General features: G+C 44.0%; 1 protein-coding gene across 17 annotated transcripts in view; it reads left to right on the forward strand.

Moving 5' to 3' along the window:
- Positions 1–20,784, forward strand: part of ATP2B2 (ATPase plasma membrane Ca2+ transporting 2) — a 386,993-nt gene that overhangs the window by 322,763 nt on the left and 43,446 nt on the right. For all 17 annotated transcript variants that reach the window (XM_068252864.1, XM_068252865.1, XM_068252867.1 and 14 more), the window contains 7 exons: positions 7,288–7,502; positions 7,587–7,829; positions 11,174–11,415; positions 11,520–11,754; positions 14,342–14,521; positions 14,608–14,695; positions 17,933–18,039. In XM_068252864.1, coding sequence (XP_068108965.1) covers positions 7,288–7,502; positions 7,587–7,829; positions 11,174–11,415; positions 11,520–11,754; positions 14,342–14,521; positions 14,608–14,695; positions 17,933–18,039 — 1,310 coding nt within the window. The remainder of the gene's footprint in view (positions 1–7,287; positions 7,503–7,586; positions 7,830–11,173; positions 11,416–11,519; positions 11,755–14,341; positions 14,522–14,607; positions 14,696–17,932; positions 18,040–20,784) is intronic.

Below are 20,784 nucleotides of genomic sequence, written 5' to 3' on the forward strand. Positions count from 1 at the left end.
TAACACCAAGTGATATCAGGACGAGTGGCGAAAACCCCGGCGCTGTTCCCACAATGTGTACGAGTGTGTGTAATGTGTACATGTGCTGTAATGTGCATTTATTCATTTCCTGTCCTGTGTCGCTGTGCATTTATACATTTCCTGTCTATTGGCCATCCATCTTCCGCCTCTCTTCCAATACCCGCTTACACGCTGCCGGCGTGCAGCACGCTGGCACGTTACATCACACCACGCCTGCAACGTGTATGTGGATAACTGAAGAGAGGCTGAAGACAGCCGGCCACCACACACACAGCGGCGAAGCGAAGGATGCGGCGGGCACTGCCGATTCCCAAGACATTTTATGCTGAAATCGATCAGGAATACGCCTGCGGTGTATGAGCAGCTGAAAAATCTCTCTCCGATCAGAGATAGATTTATCTCTTGGTCGAATCTACGCATCATCGTGAGATGTATGGCTACCTTAACCACTTAGTGACATGCAGACATATTAAAACGTCCTGCTGGAGCCTCTTAATGGCTCCAGGACGTTTTAAAATGTCATGCACTGTATATTCTTGCATTATCATTTACTACAACCTTTATGTATTCGAACACTTTTTTTACATCGGTAATTTACACTGTCAGTTGATCACGAGGTTTTCTCGTTTGTTGTTTGTTTATGTTGTTGTAAAAAAAACAATAAAAAGATTTTGAAAAAAAAAGTCATGCACTACTGCTGTGCGCGCTCCCGCATTTTTTTTGGGTGGGTTTTTTCACTATTTAATAGTGAAAAAACCCACCCAAAAAAAATACACCTTTATTTCCAAATACTATTTTGTCATCATACTTTGTACTAGGGACATAATTAAAATCTTGTTATAACCAGGACAAATAGGCAGATAAAATGTGTGGGTTTTATGTACAGTAGCAGTGTTTATATGAAAAATGTAGGGGATGAAATTGGAGTAATTGTGTATTTTTTTCATTTTTTCCTTGTTTTCCCCTTTAAAGTGCATAGAAAATAAAGTAATTACTGAAAACAAATATCAACCCCAAAAAGCCCAATTGGCGGTGAAAAAAACAAGATATAGATCATTTCATTGTGATTAGTAGTGATTAAGATATTGCCAAATGAACGGGAAGAGCACTGAAAGGTGAAAATCACTCTTGTCCATTAGGGTAAAAACCTCCTTGGGGTGAAGTGGTTAAAGGATACCCGAAGTGACATGTGACATGATGAGATAGACTTGGGTTTGTACAGTGCCTAGCACACAAATAACTATGATGTGTTCCTTTTTTTCTTTCTCTGCCTGAAATAGTTAAATATCAGGTATGTAAGTGGCTGACTCAGTCCTGACTCAGACAGAAAGTGACTACAGTGTGACCTTCACTGATAAGAAATTCCCCTTTTTATCTCTTTCTTGCTCTCAGAGGCCATTTTCTGCTAGGAAAGAGTTTTATAGTTGGAATTTCTTATCAGTGAAGGTCACACTGTAGTCACTTCCTGTCTGAGTCAGGACAGTCAGCCACTTACATACTTGATAGTTAACTATTTCAGGCAGAGAAAGAAAAAAAGCAACACAGCATAGTTATTTGTGTGCTAGGCACTGTACATACACATGTCTATCTCATCATGTCACATGTCACTTCGGGTATACTTTAAAGAGGTCACCATCTGTGATAAATGTCAGAATGTAAATCAGGGAGAGGAAAGATTTTGGAATAGGCAAACACTGACTAAATAATTCCTATTTAAATGAAACGTTTGCTTTGTCGTTGTCCTCTGAAGAACTCAGCCTTTGGCCATGATACATACTGTAAGGGCTTTCCTCGGAGGTGCAGTACAAATACGTTTACCTAATGAGCTCTGTTTTTTTTTTTAAATAAAGATGTTGATGATTTTTTTCTTTACACTGTGTTTCCTCAAAAATAACACAAGGTCTTATATTAATTTTGGCACAAGATCCGTTAGGGCTTTATTTTAGGGGATGTCTTAATTTTCAATGAACAGCAATCTACATTTTTTTCTTAAACAAAATGAATCAATATGTATTCAAATATAGTCACTTCATCACATTCTAGAATATCATCATTACTCTCCAAACCCTGAATTCCATCATGAATTTCTTATGATTGTATTTTCTTTTTTCATGTACAACAATCTAGATTTACTGAATGAGAGCCCGGCACTTGCCAATTCTTATTGATTTCAGGCTTTTAGATTCTTTTGAGTGCAATTCTTCTGTTTTCCTTGGTAAAGGGTTTATCGGTCCTTCTGCATTTTCTTGCCAATTGTTTTTACTTTTATACACTTTTTCTATAGCTGCCGGGACACTATTTAGATTGACTTTTTTACAAACTGTAACTAGTACTTATTTTTTGAGTAGAGTTTATATTTCAAGTATCCTGAAAAATCATGCTAGGGATTATTTTCAGGGTAGGTCTTATTTTCAGGAAAACGGTATATATATTAGGTAACAATCATTGAGGTTACAACCAGTGAGGCGCTTGGCTGAATTACAGACCTGTTTGTATATGCTCCATCCTTATTGCCTGAAGAAGCTGGGTCAATCCTACGAAACGTGTTGCATGATCTTTTGGTGTGTGTGTAAATAAACTTCTTTATTGATATTACATCAATATTATCTTGTGTTTGCTTGGAGGAGGTAAGTCCACCACTGCCTCCTGAGGAGGGTGGATACAATTGTTTATCTCATCAGTTTAATTTTCACTTGGGTTCACTTTAATATAGATATTATTATTATTATTGATTTATAAAGCGCCACCATACTGTGTGGCGCTGATGGCTATATATATATATATATATATATATATATATATATATATATATATATATATGTATATATATATATATGTATATATATATATATATATATATGTATATATATATATATATATATATATATATATATATATATATATATATATATACAGGATCTTCTAAAAAAATAGCATATTGTGATAAAGTTCATTATTTTCTGTAATGTACTGATAAACATTAGACTTTCATATATTTTAGATTCAAATACACGCAACTGAAGTAGTTCAAGCCTTTTATTGTTTTAATATTGATGATTTTGGCATACAGCTCATGAAAACCCAAATTTCCTATCTCAAAAAATTAGCATATTTCATCCGACCAATAAAAGAAAAGTGTAAAACAAAAAAAGTCAACCTTCAAATAATTATGTTCAGTTATGCACTCAATACTTGGTCGGGAATCCTTTTGCAGAAATGACTGCTTCAATGCGGCGTGGCATGGAGGCAATCAGCCTGTGGCACTGCTCAGGTGTTATGGAGGCCCAGGATGCTTTGATAGTGGCTTTAAAGAGGCACTTAAGTGAGGAAAAAAAATTGAGTTTTACTCACCTGGGGCTTACCTCAGCCCCCTGCAGCTGTCCGATGCCCACGACGAGTCGCTCTGATGCTCCGGGTCCTGCTGGCGGCCACTTCCGGTTTCGCCGTCAGGACCCGTCAGGCTGGGGCACGCGGCTGATTCTACGTGTTCCCAGCCTAAATAGCACCCCTATGCGGCCATATGTCCGCATAGGGGTGCCTATGCGGACATATGGCCGCATAGGGGTGCTATTTAGGCTGGGAACACGTAGAATCAGCCGCGTGCCCCAGCCTGACGGGTCCTGACGGCGAAACCGGAAGTGGCCGCCAGCGGGACCCGGAGCATCAGAGCGACTCGTCGTGGGCATCGGACAGCTGCAGGGGGCTGAGGTAAGCCCCAGGTGAGTAAAACTCAATTTTTTTTTCTCACTTAAGGTTCACTTTAAGCTCATCCAGAGTGTTGGGTCTTGCGTCTCTCAACTTTCTCTTCACAATATCCCACAGATTCTCTATGGGGTTCAGGTCAGGAGAGTTGACAGGCCAATTGAGCACAGTAATACCATGGTCAGTAAACCATTTACCAGTGGTTTTGGCACTGCGAGCAGGTGCCAGGTCGTGCTGAAAAATGAATTCTTCATCTCCATAAAGCTTTTCAGCAGATGGAAGCATGAACCCACTTTTGAACCAGAAACAGTGGCAGAAGCGCCTGACCTGGGCTACAGAGAAGCAGCACTGGACTGTTGCTCAGTGGTCCAAAGTACTTTTTCCGGATGAAAGCAACTTTTACATGTCATTCGGAAATCAAGGTGCCAGAGTCTGGAGGAAGACTGGGGAGAGGGAAATGCCAAAATGCCTGAAGTCCAGTGTCAAGTACCCACAGTCAGTGATGGTCTGGGGTGCCATGTCAGCTGCTGGTGTTGGTCCACTGTGTTTTATCAAGGGCAGGGTCAATGCAGCTAGCTATCAGGAGATTTTGGAGCACTTCATGCTTCCATCTGCTGAAAAGCTTTATGGAGATGAAGATTTCATTTTTTAGCACGACCTGGCACCTGCTCACAGTGCCAAAACCACTGGTAAATGATTTACTGACCATGGTATTACTGTGCTCAATTGGCCTGCCAACTCTCCTGACCTGAACTCAATAGAGAATCTGTGGGATATTGTGAAGAGAAAGTTGAGAGAGACAAGACCCAACACTCTGGATGAGCTTAAGGCCGCTATCAAAGCATCCTGGGCCTCCGTAACACCTGAGCAGTGCCACAGGCTGATTGCCTCCATGCCACGCCGCATTGAAGCAGTCATTTCTGCAAAAGGATTCCCGACCAAGTATTGAGTGCATAACTGAACATAATTATTTGAAGGTTGACTTTTTTGTTTTAAAAACACTTTTCTTTTATTGGTCGGATGAAATATGCTAATTTTTTGAGATAGCAATTTTGGGTTTTCATGAGCTGTATGCCAAAATCATAAATATTAAAACAATAAAAGGTTTGAACTACTTCAGTTGTGGGTATTTGAATCTAAAATATATGAAAGTCTAATGTTTATCAGTACATTACAGAAAATAATGAACTTTATCACAATATGCTAATTTTTTGAGAAGATCCTATATATATATATATATATATATATATATATATATTGCGATCCTCTTGAAAACTTTGACTTTGATAAAACTGTGCAGTCTATGTTGTTTATTTACTTCTGAGGCCTGCAATTAAAGCACTGGATCTCACCAACCTTGTGAAATGGTCAAAGTTGCATTGAGGTCTCACGGATGACACATCTTTGGGTATCTTCATCGGGACTTCTTTCTCTGTCCGAGTGTCCTAGAAGACCTTCTATCACTTCTGTAGAGTAAATGTTTCTGTTCTAATGAGAAAAGTACATTTTTAAGCATAATCCACTTATTTTAGTCCACGGTCTAGCTAACTGACACTGTTATACAGATAAGTGTGAAAGCACAAGGCTGAAGAGGTCTGTTTCCAAAATGCCTAGGCAAACATGATAAAACAGCATTGGGTGTTAATGACAAATGGTGCCAAAGGCCCCATTTCCTGTTTATACCTGGTTGTTTCAGTTTAATATAGAGGGTCTCTCACCATTCTTGCAAACTTGTTGTTGTTCTTTGTTTTAAAATGTGCTCCTCATCACAATGAAATAGTATTATTTCTCATTGAGATTTAGTTAGACCACAGAATTAGCCCTCCTATGAAGGGCCATGCACTTACTGTTCCCCCAATGTATAGACTATGCCCACCTCAGTACACCGGGCTGGTTTACTTGTGTTTAGCTGTTGGTTTCCTGGACATATACATTACAGTTTCAGTGTGTTGCTAAATTTGAAGAAAGCTTAAATAATTAATATCCAATAACAGTATCAATTAGCAAGACTGCTGGCTCCTTCACATATAAGTGAGTGAGACATCCTCTGGAACAGTTAAAGCGTACGATTGGAGTTACCTTATCCTCTTTGGATGTACCGTGACCTGGATAAATTTGAGCCACAATGGAAGAAAGAACCGAAGCTGCACCTGGAGGAGTTGCAAACTTTGCCATACTTTACTTCACCGTAACATCAAGCACAATGTTTTGGTTATCAAAACCTTCACTTAATGATGGTCTTGACGACCAAAACATTGTGCTTACTGTTTATCCAGGTGGATTCCTGGTTCTTTCTTCCATTGTGGCTCTTACGTGGTCCATTAGGAATCTGGACCTCAGTGGTTTGACTCCACTGGACATAAAGGCTCATATGCAATTCATTTTTTCTCTTGAGTTTTCTCCTAGGTGATATTTTCACACCTTGTCAATAAAATGCCTTCTAAACCACTTACAAACAAGAAAATATTAAAAATAATATGTAAAGTACTTTGTCACATACCGCTTTTTTCATTTGCAAAGTGCTGTAAACATATTTTAAACCGAAGATGAAAAACTATCTCCTAGAAGAAAAAGTGAATTGCATATGGGTCATCAGCTCTTACGGTGTAGCGAGTGGGTGAAGTTATACACTTTAGGGACTGCTGGATACATTTGAACCTGTACAGAATTATCTTTCAAGTTAATGGGAAGTGAAAAAAAAAGATACTAACCTAAGGAGATGGAAGGCTTTGGGTCCTATAGAGCCTTTCCGTTCCTCTCACGATCAGGGCCGGGCCGAGGCATAGGCTGGAGAGGCTCCAGCCTCAGGGCGCAGTGTAGGAGGGGGCGCACAATTCATTCAGCTGTCATTCCTAATTGTGTATGAAGCAGAAAGAAATAAGAAAAGGGGATACATAGCAGTGACTGCAAGCCAGATAACTAGATATTAAGGTGTTGGGGAGGTTGTGGGCCCTGTGGCCCTCTTAGTCTAGTAGCAATCAGTGTGTGACGGCTAGGGTGGCAGGGATGGAGGGGCGCACTTTGGTGTCTCAGCCTTGGGTGCTGGAGAACCTTGTCCCTGCTCAGTCTCCATGTTCCAGCGCTGTCAACCCTGGTAGCAGTATTCAACCAATTGGTCAAATACAGCTCTCTGCCGCCGCAGGAGGCTTCGGATGTCTTCGGGAGTACAAGTGCTCCCAAAGACAGGCGGCTCCATACTGTGCCTGTGATTGTGCCTTCTCTCTCTCACGCATGCACAATAGAGAGCTGCCCCTCTTTAGGAGCACTCAGGCTCCTGAAGACTTCCAAAGCCTCACGGGGTGGGGTTTCAAATGGGGGAGCCAGCGGTGGGACCGCGAGGAGCGGGAAAGGCTCTATAGGACCCAGAGCCTTCCCTTTCCTTAGGCAATATCTGTTTGTTTTTTTTCGCTTACCATTAACTTTCAACTCTATTTTCTTATGTGGGAGTCCTTGTACAGAACCCACACTTGGTATTTTTATTTGTTTTTTGTATGTGACTGGAGCTGTCTGCCTGCTGTAGAGTCTATGACGTGTTGAGTTATAACAAGCTTCTTTTTCTTTCAGGTTTGGTGATGTCTGCCATCACAGTCATCATCCTGGTCCTTTATTTTGCTGTTGATAATTTTGTTGTCCAGAAGAGGCAATGGCTTCCCGAATGCACCCCAATTTACATCCAGTACTTTGTGAAATTCTTCATCATTGGTGTTACTGTGTTGGTTGTGGCTGTCCCTGAAGGGCTCCCTCTGGCTGTGACCATTTCTCTGGCATATTCTGTAAAAGTAAGTTATTTTGCCCTAGTGAAAAAAAAAAACCCTGTGTAATGTTCTGAGCAGAATGGTGACGCCAATCTCGTTTCCCTGTAGAAAATGATGAAAGACAACAACCTGGTACGACATCTGGATGCCTGTGAGACTATGGGAAATGCAACAGCTATCTGCTCAGATAAGACGGGCACCTTGACGACTAATCGAATGACGGTGGTTCAGGTCTACATTGGGGATGTCCACTACAAAGAGATTCCAGATTCCGATGCCCTTCCTGCCAAAACATTGGACGTTCTGGTGCATGCCATAGGCATCAACAGTGCATACACCTCGAAAGTCTTGGTAAACTCCCACCCTCTCCTCGCTTGTAATATGTATGACTACATTGGCTGCACATGTCTTGCCACTAATGTTTGTTTGGGGAGTCATGAGAGGTCATTGGCTAAATTACATGGTGATTCTTACCACTGTGAAGCTGATTAAGCCTACAAAATCATATACAACAACAACAACAAATAACATTTGTAAAGCGCTTTTCTCCCGTTGGACTCAAAGCGCATAAGCATAGCTCAGACCAATAATTGGTTGATTGCTTAATTGTGGTACAGAGGAAGTCTGGAAATGCCACAACAGCTGTCTTTTCAAAACAGGTGGCTTTTCAGTCTGGATTTGAATAACTCCAGGGAAGGGGCTGTCTTTACTGGGTGTGGTAGGGAGTTTCAAAGGGTAGGGTAAGCGCTGCGTAATATGTTGGCGCTTTATAAATACAATAAATAATAAAAAATAATAATAATAATAGGGGCAGCATGGCTTTGGCTCCCATGGGTTTGAGGTGCACTCTGGGAGTGACCAAGTCTATGGAACCTGCTGATCTGAGGTTGTGAGAGGTGTGGTGCAGTTTCAGCAAGTCCTTCATGTATCCAGGGCCCACATTGTGCAGGGATTTGAATGTCAACAGTCCAATCTTGAAGAGTATTCTCCATTTAACAGGTAGCCAGTGCAGTTAGCGAAGAATCGGTGTAATGTGACAGTGGCAAGGCTGGTTTGTTAGCAATCTGGCAGCAGCATTCTGCACTAATTGTAGGCGGAGCAGGGCCTTGTTTGGGAGGCCTACATAGAGGGCATTGCAGTAGTCCAGCCGTGATTTAATGAATGCGTGAACTAGGGTTGGAAGATCCGCTGGGGGAATGAGATGTTTAATGTTTTGCAAATTAAATTAGAAAGATTTGACTACAGCCGAGATTTGGTTTCTGAAGCTCAATTCCCCATCGATTAGCACACCAAGGCTGCGCACAAGGTTGGAGCTGTTTATGTCTGAATTCCCAATCCTGATTGGTGTTGATTTAGGATTGAGCTGATGCCAAGCGCTGGCTTTGGACAACAAGGACCTCAGTTTTGTCAGCATTCAGTTTAACCAGTTGTCATTCATCCACTCTTGTAGCTCAGCTTAGCAAGAATTTATTTTTGGAGTAGGATCTGTTCCACCAGGTTTGAGGGACAAGTATAGCTGTGTGTCATCAGCATAGCAGTGGTACGTCAGGCCATGTTGTTGGATAATTGTACCAGTTGGGACTCCAAATTTTAGAAGTGCAGGGTTGGACATAATAATAATAATACCTTTTTTTGTATAGCGCTTTTCTCCTGTCGGACTCAAAGCGCTTGCGAGGCAGCCACTAGAGCGCACTCAATAGGCAGTAGCAGTGTTAGGTAATCTTGCCCAAAGAGCTCCTTACTGAATTACTGGCTTACTGAACAGGCAGAGCCGAGATTCGAACCCAGGTCTCCTGTGTCAGAGGCAGAGCCCTTAACCAGTACACCATCCAGCCACTACTGGTCGTAGGGTGACTCTCTGTGTTCTGTCAGTCAAGAAAGATCTTAACCACTGTACCATCCCAAAATCACTCTGTCCTGTCAGACTGGCTGACTTCACCTGCCCATACACCAGGCGACATATGGGCAGACCAACCATGAGACAGATTTTTCTCCGATAAAATCTGACCAGAGAGAGATCTGTTGCCTGCCTATACACTGCGGACCGATTGCCTATAGTTTTCAGCATGAAATCTATTAGGAATTGGCCTAGCGACACCACCTACGGCGCTTGCCTGTCTGCCCACCAAGTGTTGCAAGTCCCCCCAGTGCCCACACTCTAAAAAAAATTCTCACCTGTCTGCTGGCGTGACTCCCGTCTTCTTACGCCATTACCCCTGTGTCCACCATTACCACAAGTGCTGCACCACGTGGTGCGTGTGTAACGGCACACTCTCTCCTGGTGCCTCGTGGTAGAGGGGGTGACACTGGAGGACGCTGGGCAGATGAAAATTTACAGAGCACGGTCACTGGGGGTACATTTTACACTTGGGGGGGCAGCGGCCTGGGTTCCATCATGTACGTCGTTCATCACTATGTCGAACGCCGCTACCACAGCGCAGCTGATCGAGCACTTTAAACTAAATCAAAATCAATTGAGTCATTGATCGGGTGGACATGTGGACAGCACCGATTTGCATTCTATTCCGATAAAATCATCAAATTCGATGGTCGTTCTGTCTGCAAAATGGCTAGATGCAAGGCCACCATTCTTTACACTTCCCAATTTGTTATTACCTGTTGCTGTTCTTGGTCTGTAGCTAATTTGATTACTGTTTGTGTTTACCTGTACCTGTCAAATGTTCTTGTGGTTCAATAGATCTAAAGCACTGATGAGATCTTTTATGCCTGGTACACACCATACAATTTCCTGTCAGAAAGATGGGTTGAATAAATAACTTCTGACAGGTCCGATTTATCTCCAAATGTTTTTCTGATCGATTTTGTGTAGAAGTGATCAGAGAATCGATCAGGAAAATGATCGGAAATCAGATCGGACCTGTTGGAAATTATCTATTCGACCCGTCTATCTGATGGGAAATTGCATGGTGTGTACCAGGTATTAACCTCCTGAGCGGTATGCCCGACACTGTGTCGGGAACGCCATTCAAGAGGTTTTGCTGGCCTCAGGAGTCCCCCCTTATAAAACTATTAGCTTATATGGATACAGAAGGTGTTAGCTAGCACTAGGCTAGCTAGTATAAGTGTGCACAACCCCCCGATTGTCCCCGATCCAGCCGCTTATACATTACCCAGCCTGGTTCCAGGGATCGGCGCAGCCTCCCCGCACAGCACCGGTCTTCTCTATGGGGAGGATTGGATCTGTGCATGACATCATGTACGATCCTCCCCATAGAGAAGATCAAAGCGGTGCGGGGATCCAGGCTGGGTAATGTATAAGCGGGGGGATCGGGGGCAATCGGGGGGTTGTAAACACTTATAATAGCTAGCCTAGTGCAAGCTAACATCTTATTCAGCCACATAAACTAATAGTTTTATAGGCGGAGACTCAGGCTGGCAAAACCTCCTGAGCGGTGTAACGCTCAGGAGGTTAAGGACAGGGTGTCAGATTGCTGAATAAGCCTACAAAATCATATACAAGTCTGTTTGTTACATTACCTTTGTACGGTTCTGATCCAGTTCTGTATCATGCCTTAAGAAGAAGCTTCAAGTTTGAAAAGCTTGCAATAAACCATGTACAGTTAGTCATTTACCTGAATCAATATTTTTTTGGGTTTGATGTCTGCATATCTGCTCCACACTCCGTGCCATACTTCACTCTCTTCTCACTGTGACCTTTCCATGTTCTCTCTCAGCCACCAGAACGGGAAGGTGGCCTCCCGCGACAAGTTGGAAACAAAACAGAATGCGGCTTGTTGGGGTTCGTGTTGGATCTGAAACGAGATTACCAGACGGTGCGAAATGTCATCCCTGAAGAGAAATTGTACAAAGTGTACACGTTCAATTCTGTCAGGAAGTCTATGAGTACCGTTGTCAAACTGGAGGATGGAAGTTTCCGAATGTACAGCAAAGGAGCCTCAGAGATCGTTCTAAAGAAGTGAGTGTTTTCTGCAGATTGCCGAGATGGCTTGAGACTCCCACAAACGGCCCTCCAGGCTGCACCGCACAGGCTGCCATAATCACATAATATCTCCTTTCCAGGTGTTCTACAATCCTGGATGGAGCCGGAGAACCGCGGCTTTTCCGGCCCAGGGACCGAGATGAGATGGTAAAAAAGGTGATAGAGCCCATGGCCTGTGATGGACTCAGGACCATCTGCGTTGCCTATCGGGATTTCCCTGCGAGTCCTGAACCAGATTGGGAGAAAGAGAACGATATAGTGACAGATCTGACAGGCATTTGTGTTGTCGGCATTGAAGATCCAGTAAGACCAGAGGTAAAGTATGGACCTGTCCTGAGAAATGCTACTCCATGCTTCCCTCAAATCCTAGTAAACATGCGATAATTGTCAGTTAAACAATTAAAGTGGTGCTCCAACCAAAAACATTGCTTTCTCATTTACCTTTGGGAAAAAATGGGACCACTGTTGTCTGTTTCCCAGTTGCAGGACCTTCATTTCCTGTTTCATTGACAGCTCTCACTGACAGAGTTCTGGTGGGTTCCACAATTTCATGGCTATCATTTATCTTAAAAGGACATCCGAGGTGAAAATAAAACTGATGAGAAAACAATTGTAACCATCCTCCTTCTCCTAAAAATGACTTTTTTTTAGATATCCCACAGTTTTATTTTATATTTAAATCTAGTTTTTAAGTTTTTATTGTTTCATTGTCTGTGCTCAATAACACCTTCATTGAAGTATGCTAGAGCCCACATCTGTTATTGGCTGCCATACTGGGCACTCAGAGTGTAGCAGGGTGTCATGGGAGGTAGTTTGGGCCCCCGGGGTTTGGCTATAGTGTAGCCGAGACACAGTGTTATTGTTTGTGGCGGAGAATGTTATCAGTTTTAAAGTAGCTAGTGTTAGAGGTTAGTGTTAGGCATAGTTATAGGCATAGTTATAGAACATCTGAAGTGAGAGGGATATGGAGGCTGCCATATTTATTTACTCTTAAACAATGCATATTGCCTGGCTGCCCTGCTGATCCTCTGCCTCTAATACCTCAAACCATAGACAATGAACAAGCATGCAGAACAGATGTTTCTGACTGAAGTCTGACTGGATTATCTGCATGCTTGTTTTGAGGTGTGTGATTCAGACACTACTGCAGCCACACAGATCAACAGGACTGCCAGGCAACTAGTATTGTTTAAAAGGAAATAAATATAGCTTCTCACTTCAGTTGTCCTTTAAATGCACACCTCTGCTATGTTTTCCTGCTCTACCTTCACACTTTCTAATAGTATTCTGGTACAGTATGCATGCTTCTCTGCCTGACTTACTGAAGGGTGAAATTGAATGAAAAGTTGTATACAGACAGGGAAAAAATGTTTTAAAGAGAACCCGAGGTGGGTTTGAAGAATATTATCTGCATACAGAGGCTGGATCTGCCTATAGAGCCCAGCCTCTGTTGCTATCCCAAACCCCCCTAAGGTCCCCCTGCACTCTGCAATCCCTCATAAATCACAGCCACGCTGCTGACAAACAGCTTGTCAGAGCTGGCTGTGTTTATCTCTATAGTGTCAGTCTGCTGCTCTCCCCGCCTCCTGCAGAACTCCAGTCCCCGCCTGCATCCCTTCCCTCCCTGCTGATTGGAGGGAAGGGACGGGGGCAGGGACCGGAGCTATGCAGGAGGTGGGGGAGCAGCTGAGACTGACACTACATATGTAAACACAGCCTCACAGCATGGCTGTGATTTATGAGGGATTGCAGAGTGCAGGGGGACCTTAGTGGGGTTTGGGATAGCAACAGAGGCTGGGCTGTATAGGCAAATCCAGCCTCTGTATGCAGATAACATTCTTTAAACACACCTCGGGTTCTCTTTAAAGCAGTTGCAAGATGAAATGAACATATGCTGATTTACTTACCTAGGGCTTCTTCCAGCCCCTAAAAGTGTCTGTGTCCCTCGCTGCAGCTGCGGTCTTCTCTAGCATCTTGCTGTCAGCCTTCAATGGATCGCCAACCAATCAGTCCACAGCCACCCGCAATTGTGCTCACTTCGCCAGGAATATTGGCGGCAGCGAGGGGCACAGGTACTTCTAGGGCAGCGCTGGGCAAACTACAGCCTGGATCCAGCCCACTTGCGCTGTACATCCGGCCCGGATTCCTTTTTTTGCTCCTTCCTCTCTGCAGCGTTGCAAGCGGTTGATTAGCGGGGGTTAACTCACCTACATATCGCTTGCTGCGTCATGTCTCCATAGTAACAGGCTGTCACATGACACACCAGCATATTACACACTGGCTGCCCATGTCTGGTACGCTGTCATGCCATGTGATGCGTGTCACGTGACGTCCCGTTACTATGGCAATGCGACACAGGAAGCGCTGTGTAGGTGACTTAACCCCCGCTAACTGCTTGCTCGGGACTCTGCATGGAGAGAAACAGGCCAGGCATGTCAAGAATGCGCAAAGTTTGCCCATGGAAGAACCCCCAGGTAAGTAAGAAAGCCTACGCTTATTTCATCTTGCAACTCCTTTACGATGATTGAATACATAAAACAAATAATGTTCACTTCAGGTCATTTCACACTTTAGCAAATTAGCCCCTTATTGTCTTCCCACTAGTGAAGAAAGCCTGTAGAGGTGTCAGGTAGTGACATCTGATATTCATAGTATACTGTAGATCCTATGCCTCGTCCTATACATATAGTTTCAACTATCTCTATTCATTATGTACTGGTACCTGGTATTCCTGTTCTTATAAAGCATCAGGGCGCTCTGTCAGCATTTCTCTGACCAACCCGATATCACTAATATTTAGCAGATAAGTGCATTTTGTTTGCTGGAGAAGAACTGAGACATGGCAGCAGATGAAGTGGAAGTTCAGAAAGGTTGAAGGATTTGTTGTGTGGTTTCTGGACAGGTTCCTGAAGCGATACGAAAGTGCCAGAGAGCTGGTATCACCGTGCGGATGGTGACCGGAGATAACATTAATACAGCACGTGCCATTGCTATCAAGTGCGGCATCATCCACCCTGGGGAGGATTTTATCTGCATTGAAGGGAAAGAGTTCAATAGGAGAATACGCAATGAAAAGGGAGAGGTAAGTCCCTCCTGTTACACCAGTAGATATATGTGTGCTGTCTAGTAGATGATGCCAGGTGACACATATTCATTGTGTGTCTACAGATTGAACAAGAAAGGATTGATAAGATCTGGCCTAAGTTGAGGGTTCTGGCTCGCTCATCGCCTACGGACAAGCATACACTAGTGAAAGGTAAGACCCCATCCTTACTGTGCACACGTAGGTAAGCTTATGACCCTACTGACACAGACACTGGTGAAAGATAACAGACCTGAACTCAGAACTTCCTCTCTGCTCTAAAAGATAAGCAACCGCATAATAACCTTTAAAGAAAAAAACATTTTGTTACAGCTGATACAAATCCTGCAATACATCTGCAGTGTGTCTACTTTCTGCTTTTACAGGAGCAGATATAGGGTTAACATCCTGAGTCTACAAATTAGCTGCTCTGGCAAGAGATCAAAGTACACTTGTGATTAGTCACAGATGAAGTGGAGTTAGACAGGCTAAACCAGGCATGGGCAAACTAGGCCCTCCAGCTGTTAAGGAACTACAAATCCCACAATGCATTTGCCTGACTGTGGCTGTCAGACACCTGCAATGCATTGGGGGACTTGTAATTCCTCAACAGCTGGAGGGCCAAGTTTGCCCGTGCCTGGTCTAAACTCGCTAAATACATACAGGGTGCAATTCTCTGTTTTTCTTCTGTCATGTGCAAGAGTTCAGGTCCACTTTAAAACACTGCACTGACAATCATGAGCCACAGAACTGACAAAAAGTGTTAAAGTACGGTGGAGATCATCTAACATAAAGTAGTACTGTATACATTTAAAGAGAATCTGTATTGTTAAAATCGCACAAAAGTAAACATACCAGTGCGTTAGGGGACATCTCCTATTGCCCTCTGACACAATTTCGCCGCTCTTCGCCGCATTAAAAGTGGCTAAAAACAGTTTTAAAAAGTTTGTTTATAAACAAACAAAATGGCCACCAAAACAGGAAGTAGGTTGATGTACAGTATGTCCACACATAGAAAATACATCCATACATAAGCAGGCTGTATACAGCATTCCTTTTGAATCTCAAGAGATCATTTGTGTGTTTCTTTCCCCCTGTTCTCATGCACTGAAGTTTCAGGCTGCTTGTTTCTTCCTGCAAACAGCTTTGCCCTTGTCTGTAATTCCTCAGTATGTGAAAGCCCAGCCAGCTCAGAGGACGATTTATCCAGCTTGTAAAAGATAAGAGAGAAGAGAGAAGCTGCTCTAATCCTAAATAACACACAGGCAGTGTGCATAGGAGTTCATAGCAGAACCACAACACTGAAGAACTTGGTAGCCTTCCAGACACAGGCCGACAAGTCTGACAGGGGAAAGATACATTGATTTATTACAAAGATAGTGATAGTAGAAAGTGCTGCAGTAAGCCAGAACACATTAGAATAGCTTTTTGAACTTGTAGGATGATAAAAAACAGGATGCAATTTTTGTTACGGAGTCTCTTTAACCCCCTTGGCGGTATGAAAAATACCGCCAGGGGGCAGCGCAGCAGTTTTTTTTTATTTTATTTTTTTTAAATCATGTAGCGAGCCCAGGGCTCGCTACATGATAGCCGCTGCTCAGCGGCTTCCCCCCAGCCCCGCCGATCGCCTCCGGCGATAGGCGATCAGGAAATCCCGTTCAAAGAACGGGATTTCCTGGAGGGCTTCCCCGTCACCATGGCGACGGGGCGGGATGACTGATTGGCCAGGCAGCGCAGGGGTCTGGGGGGCCGCGCGCCACACCGAATAGCGGCGATCGGGCGCGCGGCGGCGGCGATCGGGGTGCTGGCGCAGCTAGCAAAGTGCTAGCTGCGTCCAGGAAAAAAAAATTATGTAAATCGGCCCAGCAGGGCCTGAGCGGCACCCTCCGGCGGCTTACCCCGTGTCACACACGGGGTTACCGCTAAGGAGGTTAAGTATAAGTGAAAATGTAGGTAGAGGTCGACTTATACACGAGTCACAGCCAACACTGAGCACACTGAGTAATGTGTGTGCTATTAGTGACATTCCCATTTGCAGCAATGTACCCAGTGCTAAGTGATACTTTGAGGAAAGGAAATGCCAAGAAAACACAGGTCTGATAGTCCTGGTCACAACAGTTAACAAGGAAAGGGGCAGCGGGGAAATACTGGGCTGCATAAAAGGGAGTGAATAATTGCAGCACTTGGGGGCCTGGAGGAGGAATTAGCTGCACTTAAGGGACAGGAGGGGTTAATGACTGCAGTACTGTATGCAGTGCAGTCCTTAACCCCTCCAGAGCACCAAGTGCAGCCATTAACTTTGTTGGGTAGACTTATACTTGAGTCAATAAAAAATTCCAGCCAGCTTAAAGGAACTCCGAGCAGTAACAAAAATCAAAATATGAATTTACCTGGGGCTTTCTCCAGCCCACCGTAGGTCGGGAGGTCCCTCGACGTTCATCTGGCTCTTCTCCCAGGCCCTGCTCAGAAATGGCTCCGCGGCGGCTCCCAACGACACTGGGCCCGAGTGTCGGGCTCCTTCTTCCTGGAAGGTGAAGTCAGTCGTCACCACGCCAGCCGCCTCACGTCATCACGGCGGCCGGCGTGACAGTACTGCGCATGCGCAGTTTAATCGCGCATGCGCAGTACTGTCGCGCCTACCGCTGTGATGAGGTGAGGCGGCCGGCGTGGTGACGACTGACGTCACCTTTCAGGAAGAGGAGCCTGACACTCGGGCGCAGTGTCGTTGGGAGCCGCCGCGGAGCCATTTCTGACCAGGGCCTGGGAGAAGAGGGAACGCCGAGGGACCTCCCGACCTACGGTGGGCTGGAGAAAGCCCCAGGTAAGTTCAGATTTTGATTTTTGTTACTGCTCGGAGTCCCTTTAAGCGGGTTGAATATTGGAGTCGACTTATACACGAGGTCGACTTGTATTCGAGTATATACGGTAATTTCAGAAATATATGCAGGTCCCCGACTTACGAACGCCCGACTTACAAACGACCCGCCGATACAAGTCAAAAAAAAAATTTCAGATTGGACTTGTAGTTTTTGAGAAAATCAATTTTAAAAAAATTCTAAGGAAAAATGACTTTTAAACTTGTATAAGCAGGTACAGAGGGCAGAAGTGACACAGAGGGGGACACTGGAGCCACAAGGGGGCACAGAGGTGGTACAGGGGGCAGAGATGGCACAATGTTCCGACTTAAGAGCAGATTCAGGTTAAGAACGAACCTACAGTCCCTATCTCGTTCATAAACCAGGGACTACCTGTAGTTCATATAAGATAGCGCTCTATGAAAAAGAAGTCCAGTGCACAAGTGATAAGTCTCTATCATTCATCCCTCTGCTTGCAGCAATTCAGGATGGATCATGAAACCATATGTATGCAGTTAGGATGGGCATGTTACAGATAGATCTCTTTGTGTTGCAGGTATTATAGACAGCACACAGATAGAACAGAGACAAGTTGTGGCAGTAACGGGAGATGGAACAAATGATGGACCTGCTCTAAAGAAAGCAGATGTTGGATTTGCAATGGTATGTAAAATATCCTTAATCTTGGTACCTTGTATTACTGTAAGACAACTGGCTGTGGGGCATAAACGCCTGGCTCTGTCATGTTGTACCCCGAAGTAGCATCGAATACTCCTAGCCTTGTCATATAATACTCCTGCCTCTAAATGTCATAACACTTGACCTGGAGTGTAATATCCCTGGCTCTGGCGTGTAATACCCCCGGCCTTGGTACATAATATTCTTGGTGTGGAATGTAATACCCTTGGCCCTAGTATGTAATATCTCTGGCTCTAGCATGTAATACTCCTGGCCTTGTTATGTAATACGCATAGTCCTGGCATATATGCTGGTTGATGTACATAATATAACCTAGCTTCTGGTACATAATACCCCTGGTTCTGGTACACAATCCTCCTGTCTCTGGTACATAATATGTCTGCTACTAATACGTAATACCTCTGGCTCTGGTACGTAATCCTCCTGTCTCTGGTACATAATATGTCTGCTACTAATACATAATACCCCTGGCTCTGGTACATAATACCCCTTGTTTTGGTACATAATACCTCTGGCTCTGGTACATAATCCTCCTGGCTCTGGTATATAATATATCTGCCGCTATTACATAATACCCCTGGCTCTGGTACATAATACCCCTGGCTCTGGTACATAATACCCCTGGCTCTGGTACATAATACCCCTGGCTCTGGTACATAATACCCCTAGATCTGGTATATAATACCCCTGGCTCTGGTACATAATGCCCCTGGCTCTGGTACATTACCCTCCTGGCTCTGGTACATAATATCTCTGTTGCTTATACATAATACCCCTGGTTCTGGTACATAATGTCTCTGCCACTAATACATAATAACCCTTGTTTTGGTACATAGTAGCCCTGGTTTTGGTACATAATACTCCTGGTTCTGTTATATAATACCCCTGGCTATGGTACATAATGCCCCTTGCTCTGGTACGTAATACTGCTGGCTTTGGTACATAATATCTCTGCTGCTTATACATAATACCCCTGGCTCTGGAACATAATACCCCTGGTCCTTGTACATCATATCTCTGCCACTAATACATAATACCCCTGGCTCTGGTTTGGAATATCTCTGCCACTAATACATTATACCCCTGGCTCTAGTACATAATATGTCTGCTGCTATTATACCCCTGGCTGTGGTACATAATATGTCTACTGCTAATACATTATACCCCTGGTTCTGGTACATTATACCCCTAGCTCTGGTACATAATATCTCTACTACTAATACAGTACATAATACCCCTTGCTCTCGTACATAATCCTCCTGAATCTGGTGTATAACATTTCTGCCATTAATACATAATACCCCTGGCTCTGTTACATAACATTTCTGCTACTGATGCATAATATTCCTGGCTCTGTTACAATAATACAGACAGCAAGCGTTAAAGAAATTAAAGAGCCAGAAATCCAGGGAAAGATAGGCGGCACCACCAATATATTCAATATCATTTATTAGAACACTTTGGTCTGTACAATTATAAAACCATTGAAAACAGTGTGCCAAGCACAGCAGAAACAGACTACCCCAGACATCTCTGTGTGGGTGGGAATTCAATAATAACATGCCTCATAAGTAACCCTGCGAGCTGCACTATATAATCTACGTTGGGCTTAGGAAATGGAGCGCTGCGTGGGACTCAGAGCAATACAATATTCAAAGTGCAAGTGCATGCCTGATTGATCATAAAAAGATTATTGAATGATACAGGGCTTGATTCACAAAGCGGTGAACTGTTTAGCACGGGTGTGCTAAACAGTTAGCATGTGAAGTGCCATTCGCGGACTTCTGCGCGCGCAAAGTGCCACGATTCGCGTGATCGCGATCACGTGAATCGCGGCACTTTGCGCGTGCAAAAGGCCCTGAACGGCACTTCACGTGCTAACTGTTTAGCACACCCGTGCTAAACAGTTTGCACCGCTTTGTGAATCAAGCCCACAGACTAGTTAGTGCTAGACAAACTGCATGAGTTCAGAAAATGATTGCGTGTTTATATGCTCATAAATAATTTATAAAGTGCACATGATGTTAGGCAATACCTCTAAAGGGAATGGGCAATGCACAGAGGTGATACACATAAATATCCCAGGACAGGATCCACCAGCGGACAATGAATGGCAGCAACCATGTGAGGGCGCAGTGAGGCACACAAACGCTCCATGGACTTGATTCACTAAACCGTGATAACAAAAAAAAAATCACACCTTATCAAAGATATCACATGTTATCAAAGTTATCACACGTTTTCAAAGTTATCACACGTTTTCAAAGTTAACACGCCTAATCAGATTAGCATAGCAGCGAGCGCTACGAACGTATGCCTGCTAAATGCCAATGGCACTCGTCCTGCCCTGCGGGTTCATAGCACTCGCTTTGCTACTCTTATAAGGGGCTCAATTCACTAAAGTGTGATAACTGTTATCACGGCCGCGCTATGCGATTCACGTGAGTTTGCTGCGATTTTCGTGTGAAAATGTTCAAAATTTAGCACGGATTAACCATTGCGCGAATGCGAAGGTTAACGTGCGCTAAAATTCGCGTTAGCGCACGAATGCGAAAATTTTCACATGAAAACATTTACGTGAAAATCGCGGCAAACTCACGTCGATTGCATAGCGTGGCCGTGGTAACAGTTATCACACTAGTGAATCAAGCCCCTTATCAGAGTAGCATAGCGAGCACTACGAACCCGCAGGGGCTCAGGGCAGGACGA

This window comes from Hyperolius riggenbachi, chromosome 9 (genome assembly GCF_040937935.1).
Source record: "Hyperolius riggenbachi isolate aHypRig1 chromosome 9, aHypRig1.pri, whole genome shotgun sequence".
NCBI lineage: Eukaryota > Metazoa > Chordata > Amphibia > Anura > Hyperoliidae > Hyperolius > Hyperolius riggenbachi.